The following is a 23,187-nucleotide window of genomic DNA, read 5'->3' as shown; positions in this document are numbered from 1 at the left end:
TGTTGTTAAAGGTTTTCTCAGTGTTATTCAATGTTTTGACATTTGGTTTACTATTACACTGTGAATTCTATGGCATAATTAACATTTTTTGTCGTACTGAAAAAACAACAACAATATTTATATACAGTTCGTACGAGTTTGGAACGGATTAATCGTATTTACATACAATCCAGTGCGGAAATTAGGTTCGAGTCACGACCAAATCGGGTTGCGGCCAAAGTTATGGAACGAATTATGGTCGTGACCAGAGGTTCTACTGTAGTCTGTGGTGTCCCATGCCTCCGCATCATTCTCTGTCACCATCTCTCTCCGAAAGCGAGCGGAAACTGCGCGCGTTACAATTCCTAATTATAATTACGATGGCTGCACGGACGGACGGACGGACGGACGACCTTACCCGCTCCTCGCGAGTCCTCTCTCTCAGCATCCTGGCTCGCTGCTGCAGGTGGTAGCGGCTGTAGTAGTGGCGCGCCCGTGCCACCTGCTCACGCTGCTCCCTGCGCCGACTCTCCGACGCTTTCTGTTGCCTCACGCGCTCCCGCACCTCGCGCTGAAATCGCGGGGGCGGGCGGGGGACGCGGAGTGAGGAAAGGACAACGAATAGCCACCCCGAGATAGTTTACACCGGCGGTTCACAAACTTTGTGGGCCCCCTTTTTCAACCTCCAAACATTTCTCGGACCACCGCCGTATGCTACGAGAGCTCACGGGTCGTCAACCTTCGACAGGCTCCGTGACGTAACGTACGCAGTATACTTTCACGTGCATTGCGGCCGTATAAAATATTGAGTTGTGTGCCGAATTCGAAAAAAAAATGTCACTTCTTGTTATTTCGGTTGCCGACCCCTGTACCAAGCCGCTTGAAATTGTACATTTCCTTGGCGAGGATGTAATTGTTTTTCTTCTTTTCTGCGGACAACCTGACCTGGAGCAGCCCCGCGGAGCAGCAGGAGTCTGCAGACCACGAGTTGGGAACCTCTGCTGTACTCTGTTCCACTGAGTGGTCGGGTCTTGAAGACCCGTAACTCGCAATGTTGTACAGAATATTTCACAATTGTTTGAGCCAAAGACTTTAAAAAGACGACCAAAGTTTCAACCGGTCGGCAACAAACAGCACTATCAAAGATGTAGTAGATAAAAGTTAACAAGTTCCTCGAATTGAGTACGGTTATGAGAGCTTGGGAAAAAGAGACGATGGGATGGAAACTGAAATTCGAGCAGTGCGGGGGCAGAAGCAGGAACAGAAGTGCTGTGATCGGCAGCGTAATGGATCGGCAGCGTAATGACGGTCAGTCATGCGTGGAGGAATGAGCGAGTGAAGTTCACGGGACGACAGTAACCATGGTTGTCGCGATTAAAGAGTTTTAAGGAGGCGATTGACCGGGGAAGGTCCACTGAGCTAAAAAGATTTTTCATCAGAAGCGACCTAGCCACACACATGATAGCTCAACGAAGTCGCTTATCACGTGGAAATTTGTAGCAGCCAAATACTCTAAACGCGTGTTTCTAAATGTGGAGGGAAAAACCGGAGGGCCCGGAGAAAATCCACGCGACCACGGGAAGAACATGCAAACTCCACATCTACAGGCGCCAGGGTCGGGTTGGAATCCACGATCTGTGTACCAGGCGAGGTAGTGAACATCTCACCACCCTGGTTGGATCATCAATCACCCTGACTGGCTTCTACGCTGAATCCCGTAAATTTTCTCTCGAAAGATGACTTATTGATCCCTCTATGCAATAAGATGTCTTGTACAAGGTCACACGATAGCTTGTAATGTCTTCTAAACACAGCATGCCAAGACACAGGGCTGCATTCTGGGGTTATAAACATCATTGTGCTCTTTGAGAGACGTCCAAACGGTTGTTTTGTCTCTCACTGTGACGGCGATAGCAGAACGGGAATAAAAAAACAAGATAATGTTTCTTCTTCGATTCGTTGTGCACAACCCGCACCTCCAATAAGCACGGTTGGCTACGTACGGTGCGCGTAAGGAGTTCAACGTACAAACATACAGTCGCCTGCTTATAACTCTACTATCACTCCAACCATGGTTACTCTTCCCGTTCAACATACACACAATGACGGGTACACGTTGAACTCCTTACGCACGCGTACGTAGCCAACCGTGCTCACCGGAGGTGCGTGTCGTGCGCAATGATACAATGATCCCTCACAATGTACGTACTTGTGTGCATGGCTGACGGAGTTAAGGGTCATTCTGACTAAACGCTTGACAACGGACGAGGAATTAAGACTGCAGACGGCAATTAAGTCGACGTCTACCGAGTGTCGTCAAGTCCGTCTGCGGGACGCACCAGTCGCTGGTTGTGCTCCTGCTCCTTCTTGATGATCGCCACCAGCAGGTCGTGTTTCCTCTGCGCCTCTTCCAGCTGTTGGCGACAAAATACAAAGCCAGGTAAGATTATCAGAATACATTTTATAGAGCAGTGGTTCTTAACCTGGGGTTCACGCAAACCCTGGGGGTGGCGAGATGCCCTTCTCTGGAGGTGCGATACATTGCCAGATTTTTTTTTTTAGAAGGTAAATCATCCAAACAGAAATTAAGCACGGGCACTTAAGTACAACGACTTTGTTTCATCAAACCTATGTATTTATTAAAGGTTAATAACCACTGTCATTCATGCCAACTGCATGCCACAATGCTGTACATTAATTATATATAAGGACCAAATCCTATATGTAGCTACTACCCATCAAATGAAAAGCCTTCGGAAAACAACAATGAATTATCAAATAAAACAATGCCACCAAAACTGAAGGTGCAAACAACAAAAAAGCGATAACAGAGAAATTATTCTATTAAGTCACATCCGTACGCAAGGATTACGTAACGCTTCCCAACGTGTATCTGTCCTCGCAAGTATTTATTAAGCAGTACGGAAGTGGATGGGTGGCTGTGCCGAGTAAAACATGTTTCCACATTTGCAAATGGCCCTTTTAGTGCTGGTCTGTCTCTCCCGAGTTTTGGGCAAACCTTTGTTCAATTTGGCTGGTTTTCAACAGGGCGATTCCCACAGAAACTCAAACTCATACCAAAGATGCATTTCAATTGGGTCGTCTTTACAAAAATTAGTGCCCTCCCACACACCACCGTAGCAATGGATGTACAAGCAAACGACAGCTTAAACACTTTCCACCCGAGTTGATGTGCGACTAGATGAGGTTTGCGCGTACCGCGGACGTATAAAACTTTGACAGCGCGAATCAAACCTACTCTCTACACCAAGGACCAGGGTCGTCACTTCCAGGCGTCATCTCTCTGTGGCAGACCCCCTTTGTCTGGAACGTCGTCCCGCTGCACATACACAGCAGCTTTAAATCTACAACTAATTTCAAGGCCCAGTATATCACCTGGCTTTCGAGTGACACCGAGCTTTGTCCCCGCGCCTCAAATTCAGGATCACTGACGTCCGTGACATATTGCGCGCAATATAAATTGCATTATAAGTTTAAATTCAACTAAACTAACTAAAACTAAACTTCGATTTAAAGCTTTCGTGACTGCAGGGATTCATCTTCTTGGTTCTATCGGTAAAGTCACGTAGAAGGAAAATAATAAAAATAAAACATAATAAAATACAATTCTCACGACGTTTCGGCCACAACGCAAGCAGCCGTCCTCAGGTGAAGAACAGGTCTGTCGGAAAGACAGCGTCTGAATGGTGTATTTTATTATGTTTATTTTTATTATTTTATTATTTCCCTTCTACGTGACTTTACCAAAAGAACCAAGAAAATAAAACTAAACTATTTTATTTTACCAGGCAAGGTCCACCGAGCTCTTTTTCAGAAGCGACCTGGCCACAAATGAAAACTCAACGAAGTGGCTCATCACGTGGAAATGTCTTGCAGCCAAATACTTTAAACCACGTATATACGTGGAGGGAAAAACCGGAGAAAAATCCACGCGACCACGGGGAGAGAAACATGAAAACTTCCAAATATACAGCAGGCGTTCGGGTCGGGATCGAACCCCACGACCTCCTGCATACCAGGCGAGGTAGTCAACACCTCGCCACCGTGGCACCCATTAACCAACCGACAAGCAATGAAACAAAACTCGCGGCCTTTGACCTCGCCCTGCAGCTTGGCGTGGCTCCGGTCTGGGCGGGCGGCGATCTGCGTCAGGCGATCCATCTGCTGGCACTGCTGGCGCCACATGCGGTTGAGTGTGTGTGGGGAGATGTGCAGGTGCGGGAACTCGGCCAGCAGCACGGGCAACAGGTCGTTCTCCTTGACGCGCACTGCGACAGTAGAAATGGCAAGTGCATTGTGGAGTTATAACATCATCTAAATGTGACCGGAGAGAGTGGGCATATGTATTTTATAGAGACTAAATGATAAAGTATTTTTTCGTTCATCAGAAAGGTCCACCGAGCTGTTTTGCTCTTCTTTCAGGAGCGACCTGGTCACAAACGAACGCTCAATCAAGTGGCTTCTCGTGCGGAAATGTAACGCAGTCAAATACTCTAAACGCGTGTAAATGTGGAGGGAAAAATCGCGAGGACCTTGAGAAAAATCGACGCGACCACAGGGAGAGAGACACGCAAACTCCAAATATACAGCAGGCGTCAGGGTCGGGATCGAACCCACAACTTCCAGTATATCAGGCGACACGTTAACATCTCGCCACCGTGGCGCACCTGAGCAGTCCGTGACCTCCCTCCCCCCTACCCCCCCTCACACCCAGATGTGCGTGTCTTTGACTTTACCACCACGCATGTGCCACTTGGCCATCTGCCAGCCCTGCAATCCAGGCAGGAATCCAGCCAGGAAACCTTTTTTATAATATAGTACGATACAATAGGCAGACTTGATTCGGGACAGGGAGATAACAACGCGATGCTAAAGTCTTCTTACGTTTTCTCATTGCATGTATTATTATGGTATAACTATTAGGCACGTAACGATCTGGCATTCAATAGATTCTTCGGCTCATATTGCGTGCATTGAATTTTGTGTTAGGATTTATGTTTAATTCGTGTATATCTTGTTGGTAATTAATTCACGAGATTCCTGCAGCCAAGAGGCACTCCACTCACCACACTGTTGTAAAAGAAAAGCGACTAATCGGATCTTGAACTCCGATAACCACGATCATTTGAATTGTCAATGCCGGCAAATTCATATTTGATGCGTTTTATTATTACCGTAATCCAGCCGAGTGACAACATGAGAACGTTTGTTAAATAAAATTGGGTTGCAAGTTAACCAACTGAATGGGGCTCAACACAGCCGATGAACATCATCACCATCGCCAGCCCTCCCCGCTGATAATATTCTGGATCAACGTGGGAAGTTAACAGTTTGCTTCTCCAATGTAAAACTGCCATAAGCGCTGTTGTTTGTGGATTGCACCTCTGCCGGTAAATTAAGATTATTTTGCTGCTTATAAATTTCCACGTGATAAGCCACTTTGTTGTGCTATCATTTGTGGCAGCCAGGCTGCTTCTGAAAAGTAACTTAATACCTCAGTGGGCTTTACCTCGTAAGATAAAAAGTACTTCCGTTTTATTTGTATACTTTTTTCAGCGATTTATTTACCTTTCCTATACTTTGCACTCCTATCGTGTTTATGTATCGTTTGCTGTTGTACCATTCTGACCCACTCCTGCGGATTCCTCCAGTACGAATAAAGATTCCGATTCTGATTCTAAACAGCCCCAGGCTGGCCCGCGTAACTTGACGACGTTCCAACTCACGGGGCGAGGGTTTCCTCGGCCGCAACAGTCCCCCTTGCGCCGGCGACAGCGACACGGAGCGGAGCCGGCTTTTGCCCTGTTTCCACGGCGGACGCCGCCGGGCTGGCCGCCCCCCCCGTCCCCCCCCGGTGCGGGGGACGTGCCGTCTTGACGGGTGTGCCGGTGCCCGAGCCCGAGCCGTAGCCCGTGGCCGAACGCGAGCCGTAGCCAGAGCCGGGCGGTTGCAGGCGGTGCTTGCGCGATGGCGTCGTCGGGGCTGATCCCGGCGCTCGCCGGGGGGCGTAGACGCGCCGGGCCTGTGGGGTGAGCGGCACTCGCGCTCGCACGTTTTCCTTGTACTCGTCCTCCTGTGCCGGCCGGAGGGGGGGGGGGGGGGGTGAGCAGATGGGGCAGACGGTGAAAGGGGAACTTTGGTCCTTATTTATGTTGGTGGCTTGGGTGGCACCGGGCCAGTTAATCATAACCTGGGGAAAAGCCCTGGGGCATGGATTAAGTATGGAAACTCAAATATGCTTGGCCAGTTAATCGTCATCTCAGACACAGCCCTGGACAATGAGTGACTGGCAAGGAATGTGGACCAGGGTATAACAGAGGAGAGCGAGACAGGACAAGGGAGTTCTGAATGCGGAGTGCTAAAACGTGGTGCGTTACCTGCCGTATGACCGGGAACGTTTTATTCTCCAGTGTTCACCACTCACCCATGACCATATCATCACCAAGAATGCGATCTTGTCAGATCTCAGAAGCTAGGTCTGGTTGTACGTGTGTATGTATGTATGTTGAACTTCCTTCGCACCATACGTAGACAAACTTAATTGTAGGTGCGAGCCTGAACACTGCTTGGGCAAGCGACTGCCACGCACGGCACGTTGTTATAGAACTACCGGGGGGGGGGAGGGGGGGGCTACGTGGTGGGCAGCAGAGGGCAGTGCATCAAATTCAATACTAAATTGTATCCAAATCCTCCTGTGACTTAAAACAAAAGCAATATATTACTCTTAAGATCGTGTTCTTCTTCACTGTAAAACACGCGGGCCACTGGGGGCCCCTGATGGTCTTTAGTCCTCCCCCTGACGTGCGGCCCCTGACAATACACAACGGTGAAAACACCCCCCCCAACATGCTGTCAAACTCCAATGGTTTCAAATGTGTGGCGACCCTCACACGCCGATAAGAGGCGGCCCTCTTATCGGCGAAAGTGCCGCCCCCTTCTGAAAATGAGTGAAGAACACCGCCCTATGAAGAGGCAGCGGGAGGCAAAGTGATCACCATCTCTGTGAGCTTCCTCCTGTCGGTCTCCAGCCTCCGCCCCTCCCTCACCCGGGCATCCTTGAGCTCCGCTTCATATGCACGCTTCACCACCTGGTGCACGCAGCAGCAGCACCAGCAGCAACAGCAGCAGCAACGGCAGCAACAGCAGCAACAACAACAGCAGCAGCAACAGCAGCAACAGCAGCAGCAACAACAGCAACAGCAGCAACAGCAGCAACAGCAGCACATCGCGACGATCAGCCTCATCCAGAATTATATCACAAAAGTGGTGCACCACAACAAGCTCAAATCAATAACGTCCCCCTACTCCGCACCTCAGATTAGCGCGGTTGGCTACGCACGATGCGAAAGAAGTTCAACATACATACAAGAAGGGCCATTGCTGAAAACGTTCAAGATGATTAAATGTTTTTCCGTTGCAAGGAAGTGGAAATGACATTGCTCATAATGCTTGGTGTTCTCCACAATCGATTAAGGGTTGTGTGCGACTACATTTAGTGACTCAGAGGTATATTTTCTCCTCGTAAAAGTATCTGCTTTATTTAGCGGTGTGCGTTCGCGCAGAGCCAGGCAACGGCTTCATCATTTGCTGAATACGGCATTCATCCTCAAGACAGGCACCAAGCTTGATTCGAGGGCAGTCTTCACTCGCCACTCAACGCGAGCCGCGGCCAGGATCTGAAGAAGACAAGATCGCTGGGTGCAGGGAGCAGCGTGATAACCACCGCACCAACAAACGAAGTCCTCACTTAACGAGCGGCGTTCATGCGAACAGTTTTCGCGGTTCTTCCAAGAGGGAACAACGTGGACCACGCGTGCCCAGGTCGATGACGAACTTTCTTGAGTTGCGCGGCTGAGCGGGGGAGATACAGTAAGCGGGATGATACAGTAACGCGGCGGTGTAACCTCGGTTATTAGTCCCGCCATCTTACTGGATGAAGAGGAAAGACCCCAGCTGGGCCCCAAAGTGAGAGGGCCAGGAGGTATGCAGTCAACAATGCTTGACTCAGGGAGGAGGACGCCCCTGTCATGCATAGTCCCATGGGATGTTGGCTACCAACAACAAGGCAACTCCTATGACTAATTGGGAATGGGACGCAAGCGTAGGATTGATCACCCTGTCGCTGGCCGCCATTGGGGAGGGTGTATAGTATGAAAGGCCGAAACACCCTAGGAACCAAAGGGTCACTACTGACGATGCGCTCCCCAAATTTCACCAGGCTCACTGTTCATGAACTCTTGGAAGTGCTTGCACAAAGGATAGTAACATCTCATCCTGTGTTCTTTGGAATCGTATCTCGCTGAAAAACTTATCGTTACATTATTTATGGGGAAATTGTTTTGGCTGAATGCGGTTATTGCTCAACAGGACACTTTTCAGGAACGCATCAACCGCGTTAAACGAGGACTTGCTAGATAAGGGCAGGGGGGTGAATTCTTACATGCCGATGCCCAATCTGAGAACCCACAGTGCGCTAAACCACTCCTCACCTAAAACTCAACTCTTTTTACTTTACCAGGTAAGGCCCACTGAGCTGTATATCTATTTTTCAGAAGTGTCCTGGCCCCAAATGATAGTCCAACGAAGTGGCTTATCATGTGGAAATGTACAGCAGCCAATATACTCTAAACGCATGATTCGAAATGTGGAGGGAAAAACCGGAAGACCCGAAAAAAAAATCCACGCCGACACGGGGAGGGAGACATGCACACTTCAAATATACAGCAGCAGGCGTCAAAGTCAAAATCGAAGCCACAACCTCCTGTATACCAGGCGAGGTAGTTAACATCTCCTAGCCACCGTGATGATGATGAGAGAGAGACACGCAAACTGCAAATATACAGCAGCAGGCGTCAGGGTCAGGACTGAACCCACGACCTCCTGTGTACCAGGCGAGGTAGTTAACATCTCATAGCCACCGTGATAATGATGAGAGAAGGACACACAAACTCCAAATATACAGCAGCAGGCGTCAGGGTCGGGACTGAACCCACGACCTCCTGTGTACCAGGCGAGGTAGTTAATATCTCATAGCCACCACAGCGCCCCACCTGCGCTTTGAGTCGCTGCAGCTCTCCCTCCTGCCGCAGCTCCCAGCGCACCCTCCTCATGGGGGCCGGGCGCGCCAGCTGCAGCACCTCCTCCAGCAGGGGGGGCGGTCCCTGTGGAGACAGTCTCCGTGGCGACAACTTTCGTGGCGGTGACGTGGAGTGGGGGCGGGCCCTGGGCGTTGCCGTGGCAATGGTGCTCCTCCCTCCCCGTGGGGCTGGTGGTGAGGGACACAAAAAAATATGTTTTCGTAAAAAATTTAAATAGGAACAGTTACATTCAAAGCGAAGGATTTGTCCCCGCTTGTCAATTAAATTTGATTCTTCCACATGCATTTATTATCGCTTTATGCTTCGTTTGCGTCGTATGTAAATGGGTTAAGGTGACACCCGATGCCACGATAAGTGGCTAACATTCACCACAATTGTGACCAATTAATCAAAATCACAACTGCCATTTCCATCCATTCTTGATATTATTATGACGATAATACCGCTCAACAACTGAACCCCTGCTCCCCCCACCCCCCCGGCTCCCTGGGTACCTCTAGACCCAGCGGATTTGCGGGTCTCAAAAACATCTATGTGATTCTCCAACCCTTACATCCAAAGCGCCGTATCACAGGCAAGGGGCACGCCGCCCAGGGGTGGGCGAGGTCAAAAGCGGCAGTTGCCATCCCGAAATGTGTACACGACTCTCGTATGCCATACGCTAGTTGAGAATTTTCACCAATGAAAAACGTACGAATACATAATTCCTTGATATATAATTACGTATATTTCGCGTTGTATACATTTATTACGTGAGGAAGCACGTAAATCATACGCAATCAACGGCGTCGTTTCCCCGAAACGGAGCGGGGCTCTGTATTAAGTAAAAACAATTTGCAATCCAATCTGAATCGTTTACAGGCGTGCGTGCATTACCATGGGCGCCGTCACCTTGCAGATCAATCGCCTAACCCGCTCTGAGCGTTTGCGGGTCCCTGGTGGTTACCTGTGACGGGCCGAGCGGGGCTGTAGTCCACGGCGCTGTCGCTGTGCCGCGAAAACACCTCCTCCTCTTCGTCCCCCCGCAGGAGCTCGGGGTCGCCCGCTCTCCCACGCGTCGCGCCCGTCGCCATCCTCAGCGCCTGCGGCACATCGGTGCTCGAGTCTGCTCAACGCGGCCGCGCTCGTTTGTGTTTTTGCTCTCGTTTACTCTACGCCACGAACCACAATATCTTGCTGATCTTGTCAAGGAGCATAAACCATCACGCCAACTCTGGTCATCCTCGCAGCGGCGGCGGCTTTTGGGGCTAGCCGTCGAACAAAGACGGTCACTGCATCGCGCGCGTTCAGATGCGCTTCTGCGGCTGTCTGGAACGCTCTTCCCGCTATATGTTAGGAAGCCACTGGAGCTATGCAATTTTAAATCTAGATTGAAAATTAATTTCTTGAGAACTGCCTTTTGTGTTAAGTTTGTTGTCCTTCCCCCACACCTCCGATGAGCATGGTTGGCTACGTACGGTGCAAAAGAAGTTCAACATGTATACATACACCAGCGGTGGCCAAGTGGCATCCCGCGAGCTGCATGCGGCTCTTTAATCCACCACATGCGGCTCTGTCTAAGGCGCATAATGCCAAGAGCTCAATTCAGATAGAATTGGCGAAAAGGGTGTTGAAAAAAATAAAAGAGACTTGTTCTGGCTATTGTAGGTAAATAACGTCAAACAAATGACTCTGCATCTCCCCCACCACGACTCACCCTGTCCAGCTGCTCCAGCCGGTGCGACAGGCAGTCCGACATCTCGCGGAGCTCGCGCTCCGATTCCAGATTCTTGGCGCGCCGGCGAGACAGCGTCTCGGACGCCGGCAGCGCGTCCCCGTCAAACAGCCTGCGCCTGCAGACGGCAACGCAGAAAGCACACCCTCGTCGCAATTACATTTCAGTCGCTCACTTAAATTGGCTTATTCTGCGGTCGAGCAATTTTAATTTAATTTAATTTAATTGTGCCCCTTGTGTGGATAAAGAGGCGACAGAAAGGACTTCGTACGAGCACAGAAGGTGGCAAAAAGTTTGATCAGTCAATATATAATATTGTTCTCAATTCCCATCAAACACCGACTAATATGCCAAGTGCTATACATGAAACGAAGAGTGCCCTTTAGAGAGCAGTGGTTTCTTAACCTTCACTGTAGCCTTGCACCCCCCTTTGGTTCTCAATTGTTAAAAATGTATGTTCATAAATACAATAGGTTTGATGAAACAAAGGAGTTGTACTTACGTGGCCGTGCTTAATTTGTGTTTCGACGATTTACCTTCTCAAATAATCTGGCATGTCTCTCACCCCCAGAAAGGGAATTTTGCGCCCCCAGGGAGTGCGTGCACCCCAGGGTTAAGGAAGCACTGCTCTAGAGGTTGTGTTAGGCATGTAACGATGTAAAGGTTTATCAGACCCGTAGATAAATACCATGATACGTGTACCAAATGGTGCGTGTTGGTCACCATCCAAGTACTAACGAAGCTTGTTTGGAGGCAATGTACAATTTGCAAGGCACAATGCCTTACAACCAAATACGAACACTGCACGTGTTAAGTGTTATGCGAGTGAGATAGTGTCGAGTGAGTTAGAAGGGTGGGTGAGCGAGTCAGCACTGAGTTAGTGTTATGTGAGGGAATGAGTTAGATAGTGGGTGAGTGAGTGAGTGAACGTTGAGAGTGATGGGCTTGCGTTGAGTGTATATTTGGAGTAGTGGGTGAGTGAGCTCATGCCGAGTTAGTGTGAGGCGAGCGAATGAGATGGTGAGTAAATAAGTGGATGTTGAGCGAGCCTTCATCGACTCCGTTAGTAGGAGGGTGATTTAGCTCGTGGCTTAGTGTAAAGTGAGCGAATAAATGAGTTAAGATATGAACAGCGCGTGTGAAATTGTGAGGTAGCATGTTTTTTTTTAACCATGCTACAAAGCCACGTTATTAAATATTTAAATCTACAGCTCAGCCATCACCACCGTGACACAATAACTTGGACACAGGAGAGCGGTAGAGCACCTCAACAAGAGAAAAGAACTACACAAAATGTGAGATGAGACGGTAAGAGCAAGTGGGTAAGGCACGGTTCCAACATTACCAACAGTAATCACTCGTGCACCAAGCGAGAAGATGCCTATCGGATGGCCTTCTAAACACTCTAAAATATTAATAAAAGCTCTTCAAGTCATTATTTCGACACACTCATTCCAGAGTGAGGAACGGGGAATAAGAGAGCATTCTCTAAAAGATTGCGAAAATGTTCATGATATTGAATAGCCTTGACCGAGTGGGTGTAAGAGTGTTCAGTTAGTCAGGTGTGGCGCTGGCCTTTATAGGTGCTCGTTAACAGCACTTGCCACAAAAGTGTGCAAGGTTATACTGGGCATCTTTGTCTTTGCGAGTCAGTTAACTGGTTAGTTGAGTGTTGAGTGAGTGAGGAGGTTTGCGAGTTGGCAGGTGAGTGTTGAGTTAGTGATCGGTGCGAGTTTATTGGTAGGCAAGTGCTCGGCTAGTTTTTGAGTGATTTAGTGGCTGAGTGAGTTTGCGTTGCGTTCTTGTTAAGTGAATGAGTGAGTGGGTAAGTGTGATAATGGTTGAGTGAGTGATTGAGTGAGACAGTGGGTGGGTGAGCAAACAAGTGAGACAGTGGGTGAATGAGTAAATGAGTGAGACAGTGGGTGGGTGAGTGAATGAGTGAGATAGTGGGTGGGTGTGTGAATGAACGAGTGAGACGCGGTCGGTGAGTGAGTGAATGCGTGAGACAGTGGGTGGGTGTGCGAGTGAATGAGTGAGACAGTGGGTGGGTGTGCAAGTGAATGAGTGAGACAGTGGGTGAGTGTGTGAGTGAATGAGTGAGACAGTGGGTGGGTGAGTGAATGAGTGATAGTGGGTGGGTGTGTGAATGAACGAGTGAGACGCGGTCGGTGAGTGAGTGAATGCGTGAGACAGTGGGTGGGTGTGCAAGTGAATGAGTGAGACAGTGGGTGAGTGTGTGAGTGAATGAGTGAGACAGTGGGTGGGTGAGTGAATGAGTGAGATAGTGGGTGGGTGTGTGAATGAACGAGTGAGACGCGGTCGGTGAGTGAGTGAATGCGTGAGACAGTGGGTGGGTGTGCAAGTGAATGAGTGAGACAGTGGGTGTGTGTGTGAGTGAATGAGTGAGACAGTGGGTGAGTGTGTGAGTGAGTGAACGAGTGAGATAGTGGGTGGGGTGAGTGAGCGAAACACGACCACAGTCGTACAATATTAATGCGCCGTGGCTGTAATTCCAGCAAGCTCAGCGCGAGCGTCGTGCACAACACCTGGATGGGCAGGGGCTCCCTTTCACCCCCTTGGCGTCGCGAAACTCCCCGGCGTCGCGAAACTCCCCGGCATCGTATAACGCCTTCGTCATCGTTGGCAGCGCCGATGTCGGTGGCGGCGGGCGACGATTGTCAGTGGCCGCGATGGCTTCCCCGAGCCGGGTGCCAAAGGCCAGGGATCTTCTGGTGCCCGAGACATCATCCGTGTGCAGTGACTGTGATGGAATTAAACAAACAAAAAACATTGTAAGTAATATCTCAACAGCTGTATTAAAAAGTCAGGGGTTTGGGGGACCCCATTGTGATTTTTTTTATAAAGCTGACCTCTTTTTGGCAAATACTTTCATGTTCACGAGCTTAAGAATCGACATAAATTAATGAATGAAAGCACTGTTACACGTCCGGTGGTCAGAGCGTTTGACTCACAATCAGAAGGTTGTGCAAAGTTCAAATGCTGGTCACGAGGGGTCAAATGAGTCCCTCGATTTATTAATCTCATCAAGCCAAGGTCCATAAAATACGTACTCATTTATGTTAAGTCGAGCATAATTGTACAATGGAACAGCTTTGGCATGATGATGTGTAATTTGCATCATTGGCTCAGTGTGGCCGAGAGAAAAGAGGGCCATCCCATATTCTTAGGTTTTTTCGGTAAAGTCACGTAGGTAAAAAATTTAAATTAATAAAAGTAAAATAAAATAAAAATCACGACGTTTCGGAGGCAACACAAGCTTCCGTCTTCAGGTGGAACCGTCACAGCACGATAGCTGTACCACTTGACACTCGATACAGCTATCGTGCTGTGACGGTTCCACCAGAAGACGGAAGCTTGTGTTGCCTCCGAAACGTCGTGATTTTTATTTTATTTTTATTAATTTTAATTTTTTACCTACGTGACTTTACCGAAAAACCTAAGAATATGAATCCTTGCACTCACGAAAGCTTCAAATCTAGGGCCATCCCAGTTCTGGTTTGATGAGCGAAACAAGCTGGCATCAATACCTCATCGCGGCTTGCAGCCTGTTGACGGTCTCTGGATGTAGAGTCATCTCCAGTTCTTACTCTGTCTTCACAAACACAACTCTTTGGAGAAGTGGCCCGCGCTTCCTCCTGCGCACAGAAAAGGGCGGACGAGTGTCTAGTGGAAGTCCAAAGCTCACCAAATCAAGACGTGTTTTAATTAGGAAGGTAACGAAGCAATCTTCCAGCAATTTGACAAACTGTCACGATTCTGGGTCAGAATTCGACTCGGGAATCAATTCTATCGTCTCGTTTTTATCACTTTGTTTGTATTTTCTCTCACTTCTTTATGTCTTGTTCATACAATTTTGTTCACTTAATTCGCCAAAATGTAACCAAATAATTCACTTACATGTAATTTGAATAAACCATGACCAATGGATTAATACACGCAAACATATGGATGAATTGCAAGCGTATTAATTGTTTTTTAATTGATGAATATGCCGAATGTTTTTTTTTTTTTATCCAGGAAAGCCTCACCGAGTAAACATCAGTCACGAGTGAAATCAGAACCAGTCCCGGACCTCCGCACTTCAACCACCACGTCCCCTTCATCAACCAGCACTGGCCAGCATGATTAAATATGGTCAAGCTACTCCCAAGACTGCCATAGCATACGGAGGGAGTCCTCGATCCAGAATTTAATTAAATTGAGTAAAAAAAAAATACAATAATTACGATTATCATTCTTACATGTGATGTTCCCACCGCCTGTAAATCGGTCTGACTTTCCGCGTCTTTGCGCTCTGCAGACGAGTCGAGTCCGTCACGGGGATTCGCCGAGGTGCCGTCGACCACCCGCAGCGAGTAGCCTCCGTCTTCCAGCTGCAGCGGAGGCCTCAGCGGAACGGCCGACCCCACCAGGGGGTCGTCCACCCACGAGTAGCGAGGGCTCAACCCGGCGCGGTCGTGCGTTGGGGACGCCGCCGCGTCTCCCTCCAACGGCTCTCGCGGTCTCGCGGCAACTGGAGGAATTCATGGGGGGTTCACTGCGGTTAACAGGTTGCTACAAATGTGAATGGCAGTCGCACTAGTGAACAGATCTCTATATATGTGAATGACAGTCGCTTAATATATAAATCTATAATGGAGTCCAGCAGTGTCCAATAACAAAAAAAATTGTAATAAAATTTTTTGGGTAAAAGTTATATCCGGACTGAGTGGATTGTTGCTAAAATAAATACACACTGGTGGCGCATATGTGTTTCAGTGAAGAAAAATGAGCCCTCTATTATTAATTCCAGTTGAGATAGTATTTATTCATTTCCATGGAAAGTTTGTTTCAAGGACAGTATCAAAATATATATTGATCATTAACCTGGAGTACATTTACAAGGTAAACCATTTAGTGCAGACACACAAAAAATAAAAAGCAAGGAGCACAGTTCAGAAAAAACAGCAAAGCACACAATTTAAACACTAAGTGCAAAAAACATAATTAATACAATTTATAATATTGTATACAGAAACTGTCACCAGTATTTTGCAAATATAAAATCACCGTGTAATTATTCGTAACAAAAGCCAATCCAACTGTAATAAAAACATTTTTTCAAACAAATGACCATACAATCTACGGATGTCTGCCAACCTTGCATGGTGCCCAGCAGACTGGCAGCTGTACCCGGCATGGGTTCCTCCATCCACACGGCCTTGATGGAAGGTGGCAGGGCAAGGTGCGTGGATATGGTGTGCTCGCTCAGAGATGACAGAGAATCCGATCGACCTGGGCAACAAAACGAGCGGAGTCCCACCATTAAATAAAATACGTCATTTACATATCCCAGGAAAGCCTCATGGCCGATGAAAAAGTCACCCAGAATGCACCCATTCTCATCAGAAGCTAAGCAATGTTGAGCCGAGACAGTGTTTGGGATGGGTGACCATCATGCATGTCAGGTTGATGTAGGCCACGAAATGATGGGCCTACGTGGTGAGCAGCAAGAAGGCAGCGCGTCAAAATACATTGTTGTGCTGTACTTGAGGCCTCGTGAAGTGCTGAACATTCACCAAGAGAATGGTATGAGACCAAGGTGTTATTGGTGAACAGACCAGGGGGAATGGCAGTGCAGCAAATTACAGTGCTGTTCTGCACTCCCCTCACCTTCACCAACCAGCATTGACAAGGGTTTCGATTTAAAGCTTTCGTGACTTCAGGGATTCATCTTCTTGGTTTGTCGGTAAAAAGGTCACATAGAAGTGAAATAATAAAATAATAAAAAGCAAACATAATACAATAATGTAACTATGCTGGCTTCTAAATATTTAATTATTTCTCTTGCCAAATAATTTTATTGTTTTATTTTTATTACTTTATTATTTCCCTTCTACGTGACTTTACCGAAAGAACCAAGAAGACTGTCAAGGGTGTTGATGTATGGTCAAATATCCCTCACAGACCACAAGGCATCAGGAGGCCCTGATACAGCAGTGGATTTTCAAAACCGGCCATACATATATACGATGTTCTGCTTGTTGTTATGAGCACCACCAACAACCGGCTCACGTTGTAGCCTAGGTAATCCACTACATCTTTCACGAGCGTTCTCCATAGAGGTCGATCTTGACACCGCTGGTGCCAACTTTTGGCAAGTTCCTTCACATGCCTCATGAGCAACCGTGATTTGTTCTATTCGGTTCACACGCAGCACATGGAGAAATTCACTCCCAAAAAATTACCTGCTTGAAAGAGGCCAGAAGCAGGCACGCGATGCTCAGGACCATGAATCGTTTGGGTCAAGTTGAGATCCCTCTTCTCTCTGTCTGGTACTAGGTCCACGCTGCTCACAGAGACCTGGTCCATAGCAGCTGTAGAACAACCATCATCAGCGGCATCACCAGTCATACTCTATCCACTGCTCTATTAAGGCTTTTTAAATGCAAACGACACCGTCTTAGAATCCATTTGCTTAAGAGCAGTGGAGGAGAATAACAAGTTACTGTAATACGATCACCAAAGGTATGCACTGTTAATGCTTTGTAATTACTCTTGCCGAGCATGCATCAGTTAATTAGATATGTGAGAAAAACCTTCGTAACTCATTGGATTCCTCCAGTCTAGATAAAGATTAGGATACATTGTAAGATTTGTTTTTCTTGAATGTATACCAAAAACTAACCGATTACATCAGAAGCTTGACGTTAACGCTATTACAAATGTTATTACAACCTCACAATAGTTGATTTGAAAGAATCTTAAAATTTATCAAAATAATGAGAATGCTACACTGGAAATTCGCAATGAGATAATTATGTTACATTCTTTCTAAAACCTTGCAGTAATCCGTAATCAGATTTTTTTCCAATAGTCACTCTCCCAACAGTATCTCTTAGTCTTATCTCCCCACCCCACGCAACCCATTTTCATAATCCGTAGCAATTCCATTATGAGCGGCCATTCGCAGACATTTAAACAGAGAATTCACTACAGTACAAATTTCGCAAGGTAGCTACAATAATGCGTCGCAAATTTGACCGTCGCATATCCACCCTGACCCCTGATCAGCACACACCTGGTGCAGTACTTGTGCATGTTGCAAATGGGTACGACATGGTTAGTCGATCGGCAGGTCGTGTTTGGTGGGGAAAAAGAGTGGGTATTCTCACCTCTACCGGAGACGTTTGGCCAGCATGGAAGAAAGAGTAGGCCAAAATACCCCCTAGGGAGAGTTCTCTAGAACTCCGTTTTGTGTGGAGGCCCTTCTGCCAGCAGCGCAGAGGTCGCAAACGGGTTTTGATTCCTTACCCATACCCGGCCGCACGAGGGTCGCAAACGGGTACCCGTACCCGGCCGTACCCGTACCCAGCTGGGTACGGGTATCGGGTACCTGATTGCGACCTCTGGGATGAAGCCATGTTGCAGGCGCGGGTGGGTTGATTCTAGGAACTTGAATTGTGAGAAGAGACAAGACGTTGGGAAATGAGTGGCAAACAGTTACTCACCAGTGACTTACGGTCTACCCGTACCCGGCCGCACCAGGGTCGCAAACGGGTACCCGTACCCGGCTGGGTACGGGTACCTTTATCATTTACTGCAGAACCAAATAGGATTCTGTTCTGTATCTAAGCTGGACCCAGAGTGGCCAACGTAGAAGTAAGAAAAAGGTTGCACATAGAAGAGAAGACCGGATACAGCCAGTGATGAGAAGTAAAAAACTGGCACTATTGGGACACATGTGTGGGATGGACGACAACAGGGACATTTAAAGTGTGTTGTTTGGAAAAATGGCTTGACTAAGACATAACAGATTGGTTCCAAAAAATGTGCACCAATTGAGCGTATTGGCACAAGATAGAGGCAAGTGAAAACAAATGACGGAATGTGCAGTAGACACCATGGATCGTGATGATGATGATCAAACCAAATCACCAAAAAGCCACTCGAAGAATGTGTCAATTGCAGAAGACGCGTAGTCGAGAGTCCGCATTTCGCACCTTGGCTCTCGGCGCGCACGGTAAAGGAGTGTGCAGTCTCGCCCAGCCGGATGAGCTCAGCCGTGGATTCCGTGCCATCCACGTCCCAGCTCGGCAGAGACAGGTTCGCCGACTGGTGCGCACGGCTGCAGGTGAAGGCAGGCCTAAAGTTGGGGTTAAACATTACAAGTTGAATGTGCCTTCGACAAAGCCAAAGGTACCATTATTCTGTGGGGTTGGATGCTCAAGATTGTATTTTCGCCGTGTCTAAAATGTACCCGGTGTAATAACGGCGTGCCTCTTGTGTGTTGACCCCGTGAAGTTACAACTGATTCCAACATCGCACCAGGTAAAAGTGTGTGGCTCTCTAAGTAACGCTAGCAAGATTTAATGGTCTACCAATAGAACGGCTATACAGCCCGGTTGGTGATGGCTTTACTCTCTGTATGACTGCCGTGGGAATCCAGGCCTACCCCACTTTCCTTGGTTCTTGAATTGGGACAGCTGGATTTTAAGTCGTCATGGGAACGTGGCAACAACCGCCGAGATGCATAACTGCGGCGGACGTTATCTTGATTTTTTTGGGGTTGTAGCTTTCTGAAAAGGGGGTCAAACAGAATGAACCGTTGGGCAGTTTGCGGCACTCACTCTGGAATGGCAGCTCCACCCATCTCCACCCTGGTGGCTCCACGCTCACGATCCGGTCCGAGGTCTTCTCCCAAAACGTCATGGACCACCGCGAGCTCTTCCTTGGAGAGCAGGACATCGTCGTCGCCTGCAAAGAGAAATCACACACGCAAGCCGGTTCAGTCATGAAGTCGTATTTTTTATATATGTACTGCATATTATTTTGCCAAGCCAAAAAAGTCCCATAATTGCGTGAGTTCGGCTGTTTCGGATTTTCTTTCTCCACATTTTTTTATTCTGTGCCTCTTCTCTCGTCACATCAAGTATCCCCATATCGTGTTTTACTGCATCATTCGATCTCACCCTCAGTTTCCCCCCCCCCCAACTCCTTTAATACTCCATCAGTGGCATCTCCACAGGCCTTCAAATTCCATCTTTTCTTGTGTTTTCTCAACACACGGCCAAACCTTTTGCCTAGCCGAGAATACCAGCAACTCCTGCTGAGGCTCATCTACCGGCCCACCCCATCATCAAGCAAACTTGAGGTTTAAAGCATGGAATGGTGGGTGGTCTCACAGGCAGATGTGCGCGAGGCAAGGGAGCAAACACTGACCACTGTGCTGCGACGAGTCTTCGTCCACCTGCTCAGACAGGTAGTCGACAAGGCCATCAAAAATCTCCAGGAGGTTCCGTATCGAATCCTTGTGTCCATTCACGACGTTTTCGCCTGTATGCGTGAACAGACGTCCATCAAAGTCAAAGCGTCTCGGTGTTTTAACAACAAATGCGGAGGCGCTCATTGCTTGTGGCGACCTTGAGCCAGCCAGGTGGAAATTCCCCATTCACATGTCCATTCATGGGGAAAAAAAATACATTGTTCATCTCATGCGAGTGGTGTTCGACTCATTATTACTGAAACTGATGTTGAAGTTGAGGATGAGTTCTGTTGACGTCAAACGGGAATTTGAACTGGAATCTTGCCGATTTCGAGTTGAGCATTATAAAAACAATGCCACAGAGCCTGATCCGATACCCAGGTTACATCAACACAAACTTTAACCAAGCAAAAACTAAATACTGGGTAACCACACGAGTATAAAAAAATGGTACCCATTTGAGGTGCAATTATTTATTTCTCAGCGGTATCGTCACAAATTCAGGGTATAAAATTCGATTCAAGAATCAATTCTCTCTATTAACGATAGTGGTGAATGTGGCAGCTACTAATGGCTGCAGAGGACATGGTAACCTATTACATACAACATATACAAATGGGAAAACATCTGTTCTTACACAGACGATTTAATGCATTTAGAGTGAGCTTAATAATGTATGTTAATCAATTAAGTGTTTCATAATGACACTTCTAGTACCTACGATATTAGCGAAAATAAATCTAGAATTTTGATTGACAATGCTGGGCCAATTACCTCTCGTACCTATAATATTGTAATGAGAAGGCATCTATCGAGTCTAAATTCGCAATACCAATCAATTCACGGATGGCAATGCATTAGAAACCCACCTGTGATGTGTGAGAGGCTGATCTGCAGGTAGTCAAGAGCCAAGGAGTCAATAATGCTTTGTACGTTGTGCGCATCATCCTCTTTGGACTTGGGCACGGCTATTGAATCTGTTCGGGCGTGGAACGGCACAGCGACACAACGGTAAGCATTAAACCCCCGAGTGAGATTGCCAGTGATCACACTAGTAAATCTCAAGCATTAGAATTCCGTCAATTCGAGAATTATGTTTTGCCTGCTCCCCAGGTAAGGCTTATAAGTGAAAAGACAAACGTCTTATTTTCATTCCCGTCAGCTCAAGAGCGATGGGCGAAGGCCGAATTCACTCTATTTATCTTTTTTCTGTGCTTCACTTTATTTGTTGTTGCAGTCAAACCCGAAACCTTTCTATTTCAATTTCATAATTTACGACATCATTTCCATACAAGTCTACGACAAACCTCAACAAATGAACAATCAAACAACCGACGCTTTTTACCAGATCTGCACGCTTAGGACAAGGCAGAGTGACGAAAGAACAGCGGTCGTGTGCGGAAAGACGTGGGGGGGGGGGGGGGGGGGGTGTGGCGGGGGGGGGGGTGGAGGCAGGGGGGAGAGGTGGGCACGTTTCACCTGTGACAAAGCAAAATTCATACTTCTCAGAGCTAGAATATATTGAACATGATGGTTATTTTGTGGTCACCAAGCTGTGAGAAACGGCCAAGCATAGGACCCCATTTTGCTCACAGCGAGGTGGGGCAAGTCTTTACCTGGCACCTTCTCCCCGAGCGTGGCCTCGTAGATCGCCACGAACACATTGGCGTCGCACTCCGCCAGGCGCCGCACGCGCAGGTTCACGTGGCAGCGCCTCAGCAGCTCATTCGCCACACGCACCCACTCTGCACGCCGCCGTGGGTTGGCAGAAGGGGCGTAACAATTGACCGATTAACCGTGGATTCGTGAGGTGTTGGAAGAAGCCCGCAATGGTGCGTGGCGAAAACATGACAGGAGACATGCACAACATGCAGCCTAACTGGGGAGAGCACGAGCGGCTGCCAAAACCTACGTGCTAAATCAATTGTTCATCTCGTGATGTACATGTGAACTCACAGCTGGATTAGGGCCTCTCCGCGCCTCCAGATTGTAGCAGTTACTTGATTATAAATCAGCATGCGGTCAGTGCAGGTTGAAGGCGGCCAGCACAGATAATGGAAGAATATAAGTACAGTACAACCATTGATTTTGCCGCTGCTGCTATTACCAGAGCTAGTGAGCAGCGTAACATTACCTTGTGTCATGGTGTGGCCAGGAAGATAGCATCACATAACTACTTCTGAAATCCCTGCAGAAAGCACGCTTATTGGTGCACCGTTTCTATGCCCTGAAAATAGATTTTCCCCGTAACAAAGCAAAATTAACACTTCTCAGAGCTAGAATATAATGAACGTGATTGGTTATTGTGCAAGTCACTGGTCACCAAGCTCTGACAAATCGCCACGCACAAGACCCCATTTTAATCACAGGTGGCCGAAACCTGGATTCAGAGCCAGGATTCTCAGCAGTGCCAGCTTAGGGCGAGCTATTATATACATACAGTAAGTCTTAGACCTCCGAATCACTCACCAGGACACCTCCACACGACCATATTAATGCTGCCCGTCCTTTGTGTTGTTACGGTTGCTAAGCAAGGGGCCTGGGAGTTTATCCGCCCTGCGGTGTATTCGTTTAACAAAAAGCAGCAGCAGAGGCAAGAGCATTGGCAAGGTCGGTAGGGGTAAGAGGAGAATGATGAGCTTAATGTTGATAAGATAACCATGTAAAAAAGGTAGATAAGGATCCTCATCATCGTCGTTTTCATCAGCTATGAACTATCCACTGCTGAAAGAAGTCCTTCCCAAGCTGTGAGACATGAATGAAAACACTAAGACAATGGAACGTATGTTTAAATATAGCAGAAAGAAGCGTGGAGAGGTACAAGCTTGAAATAAGATTAAGACAGAAAAGGGAAATCAGGAATTGTAGTCAAACAAAATAACTGACCGATTCATTTTCATCAACCATGATCTACTCCTAGATAAAAGCCGCTCTCCAAGCAATCTGTCGCTCATGGTGTAAACGATATAAACTTTTAACAAGAAAAAATATAATTTGAAGACCAAAATTACTCAATTACACTTAGGTCCATTGGCTGATAGCATTTGACAATTATTTTCTAGCAACATTCGTTTAAGCCAGGGGTCGGCAACCTACGGCTCCGGAGC

At 47.6% G+C, this 23,187-nt stretch overlaps 1 protein-coding gene across 1 annotated transcript in view; it reads right to left on the bottom strand.

The window, feature by feature from the left end:
- The window catches only part of CEP95 (centrosomal protein 95), a 31,222-nt gene that overhangs the window by 5,357 nt on the left and 2,678 nt on the right, over window positions 1–23,187 (bottom strand). The window contains 19 exon segments of the mRNA XM_061557484.1: window positions 398–550; window positions 2,319–2,393; window positions 4,099–4,268; window positions 5,727–5,815; window positions 5,817–6,073; window positions 6,996–7,088; window positions 9,051–9,265; window positions 10,045–10,180; window positions 10,795–10,930; window positions 13,362–13,576; window positions 14,364–14,471; window positions 15,078–15,349; window positions 15,976–16,110; window positions 17,064–17,192; window positions 18,819–18,961; window positions 19,446–19,572; window positions 20,038–20,151; window positions 20,950–21,057; window positions 21,697–21,825. Of these exon segments, the coding sequence (XP_061413468.1) occupies window positions 398–550; window positions 2,319–2,393; window positions 4,099–4,268; window positions 5,727–5,815; window positions 5,817–6,073; window positions 6,996–7,088; window positions 9,051–9,265; window positions 10,045–10,180; window positions 10,795–10,930; window positions 13,362–13,576; window positions 14,364–14,471; window positions 15,078–15,349; window positions 15,976–16,110; window positions 17,064–17,192; window positions 18,819–18,961; window positions 19,446–19,572; window positions 20,038–20,151; window positions 20,950–21,057; window positions 21,697–21,825 (2,804 nt within the window).

This window comes from Lethenteron reissneri, chromosome 3 (genome assembly GCF_015708825.2).
Source record: "Lethenteron reissneri isolate LAM-NWPU_2019-01 chromosome 3, ASM1570882v1, whole genome shotgun sequence".
Classification (NCBI taxonomy): Eukaryota; Metazoa; Chordata; class Hyperoartia; order Petromyzontiformes; family Petromyzontidae; genus Lethenteron; species Lethenteron reissneri.
Note: the sequence above shows the minus strand (reverse complement) of the source record. Positions and strands in the feature narration are given on the sequence as shown.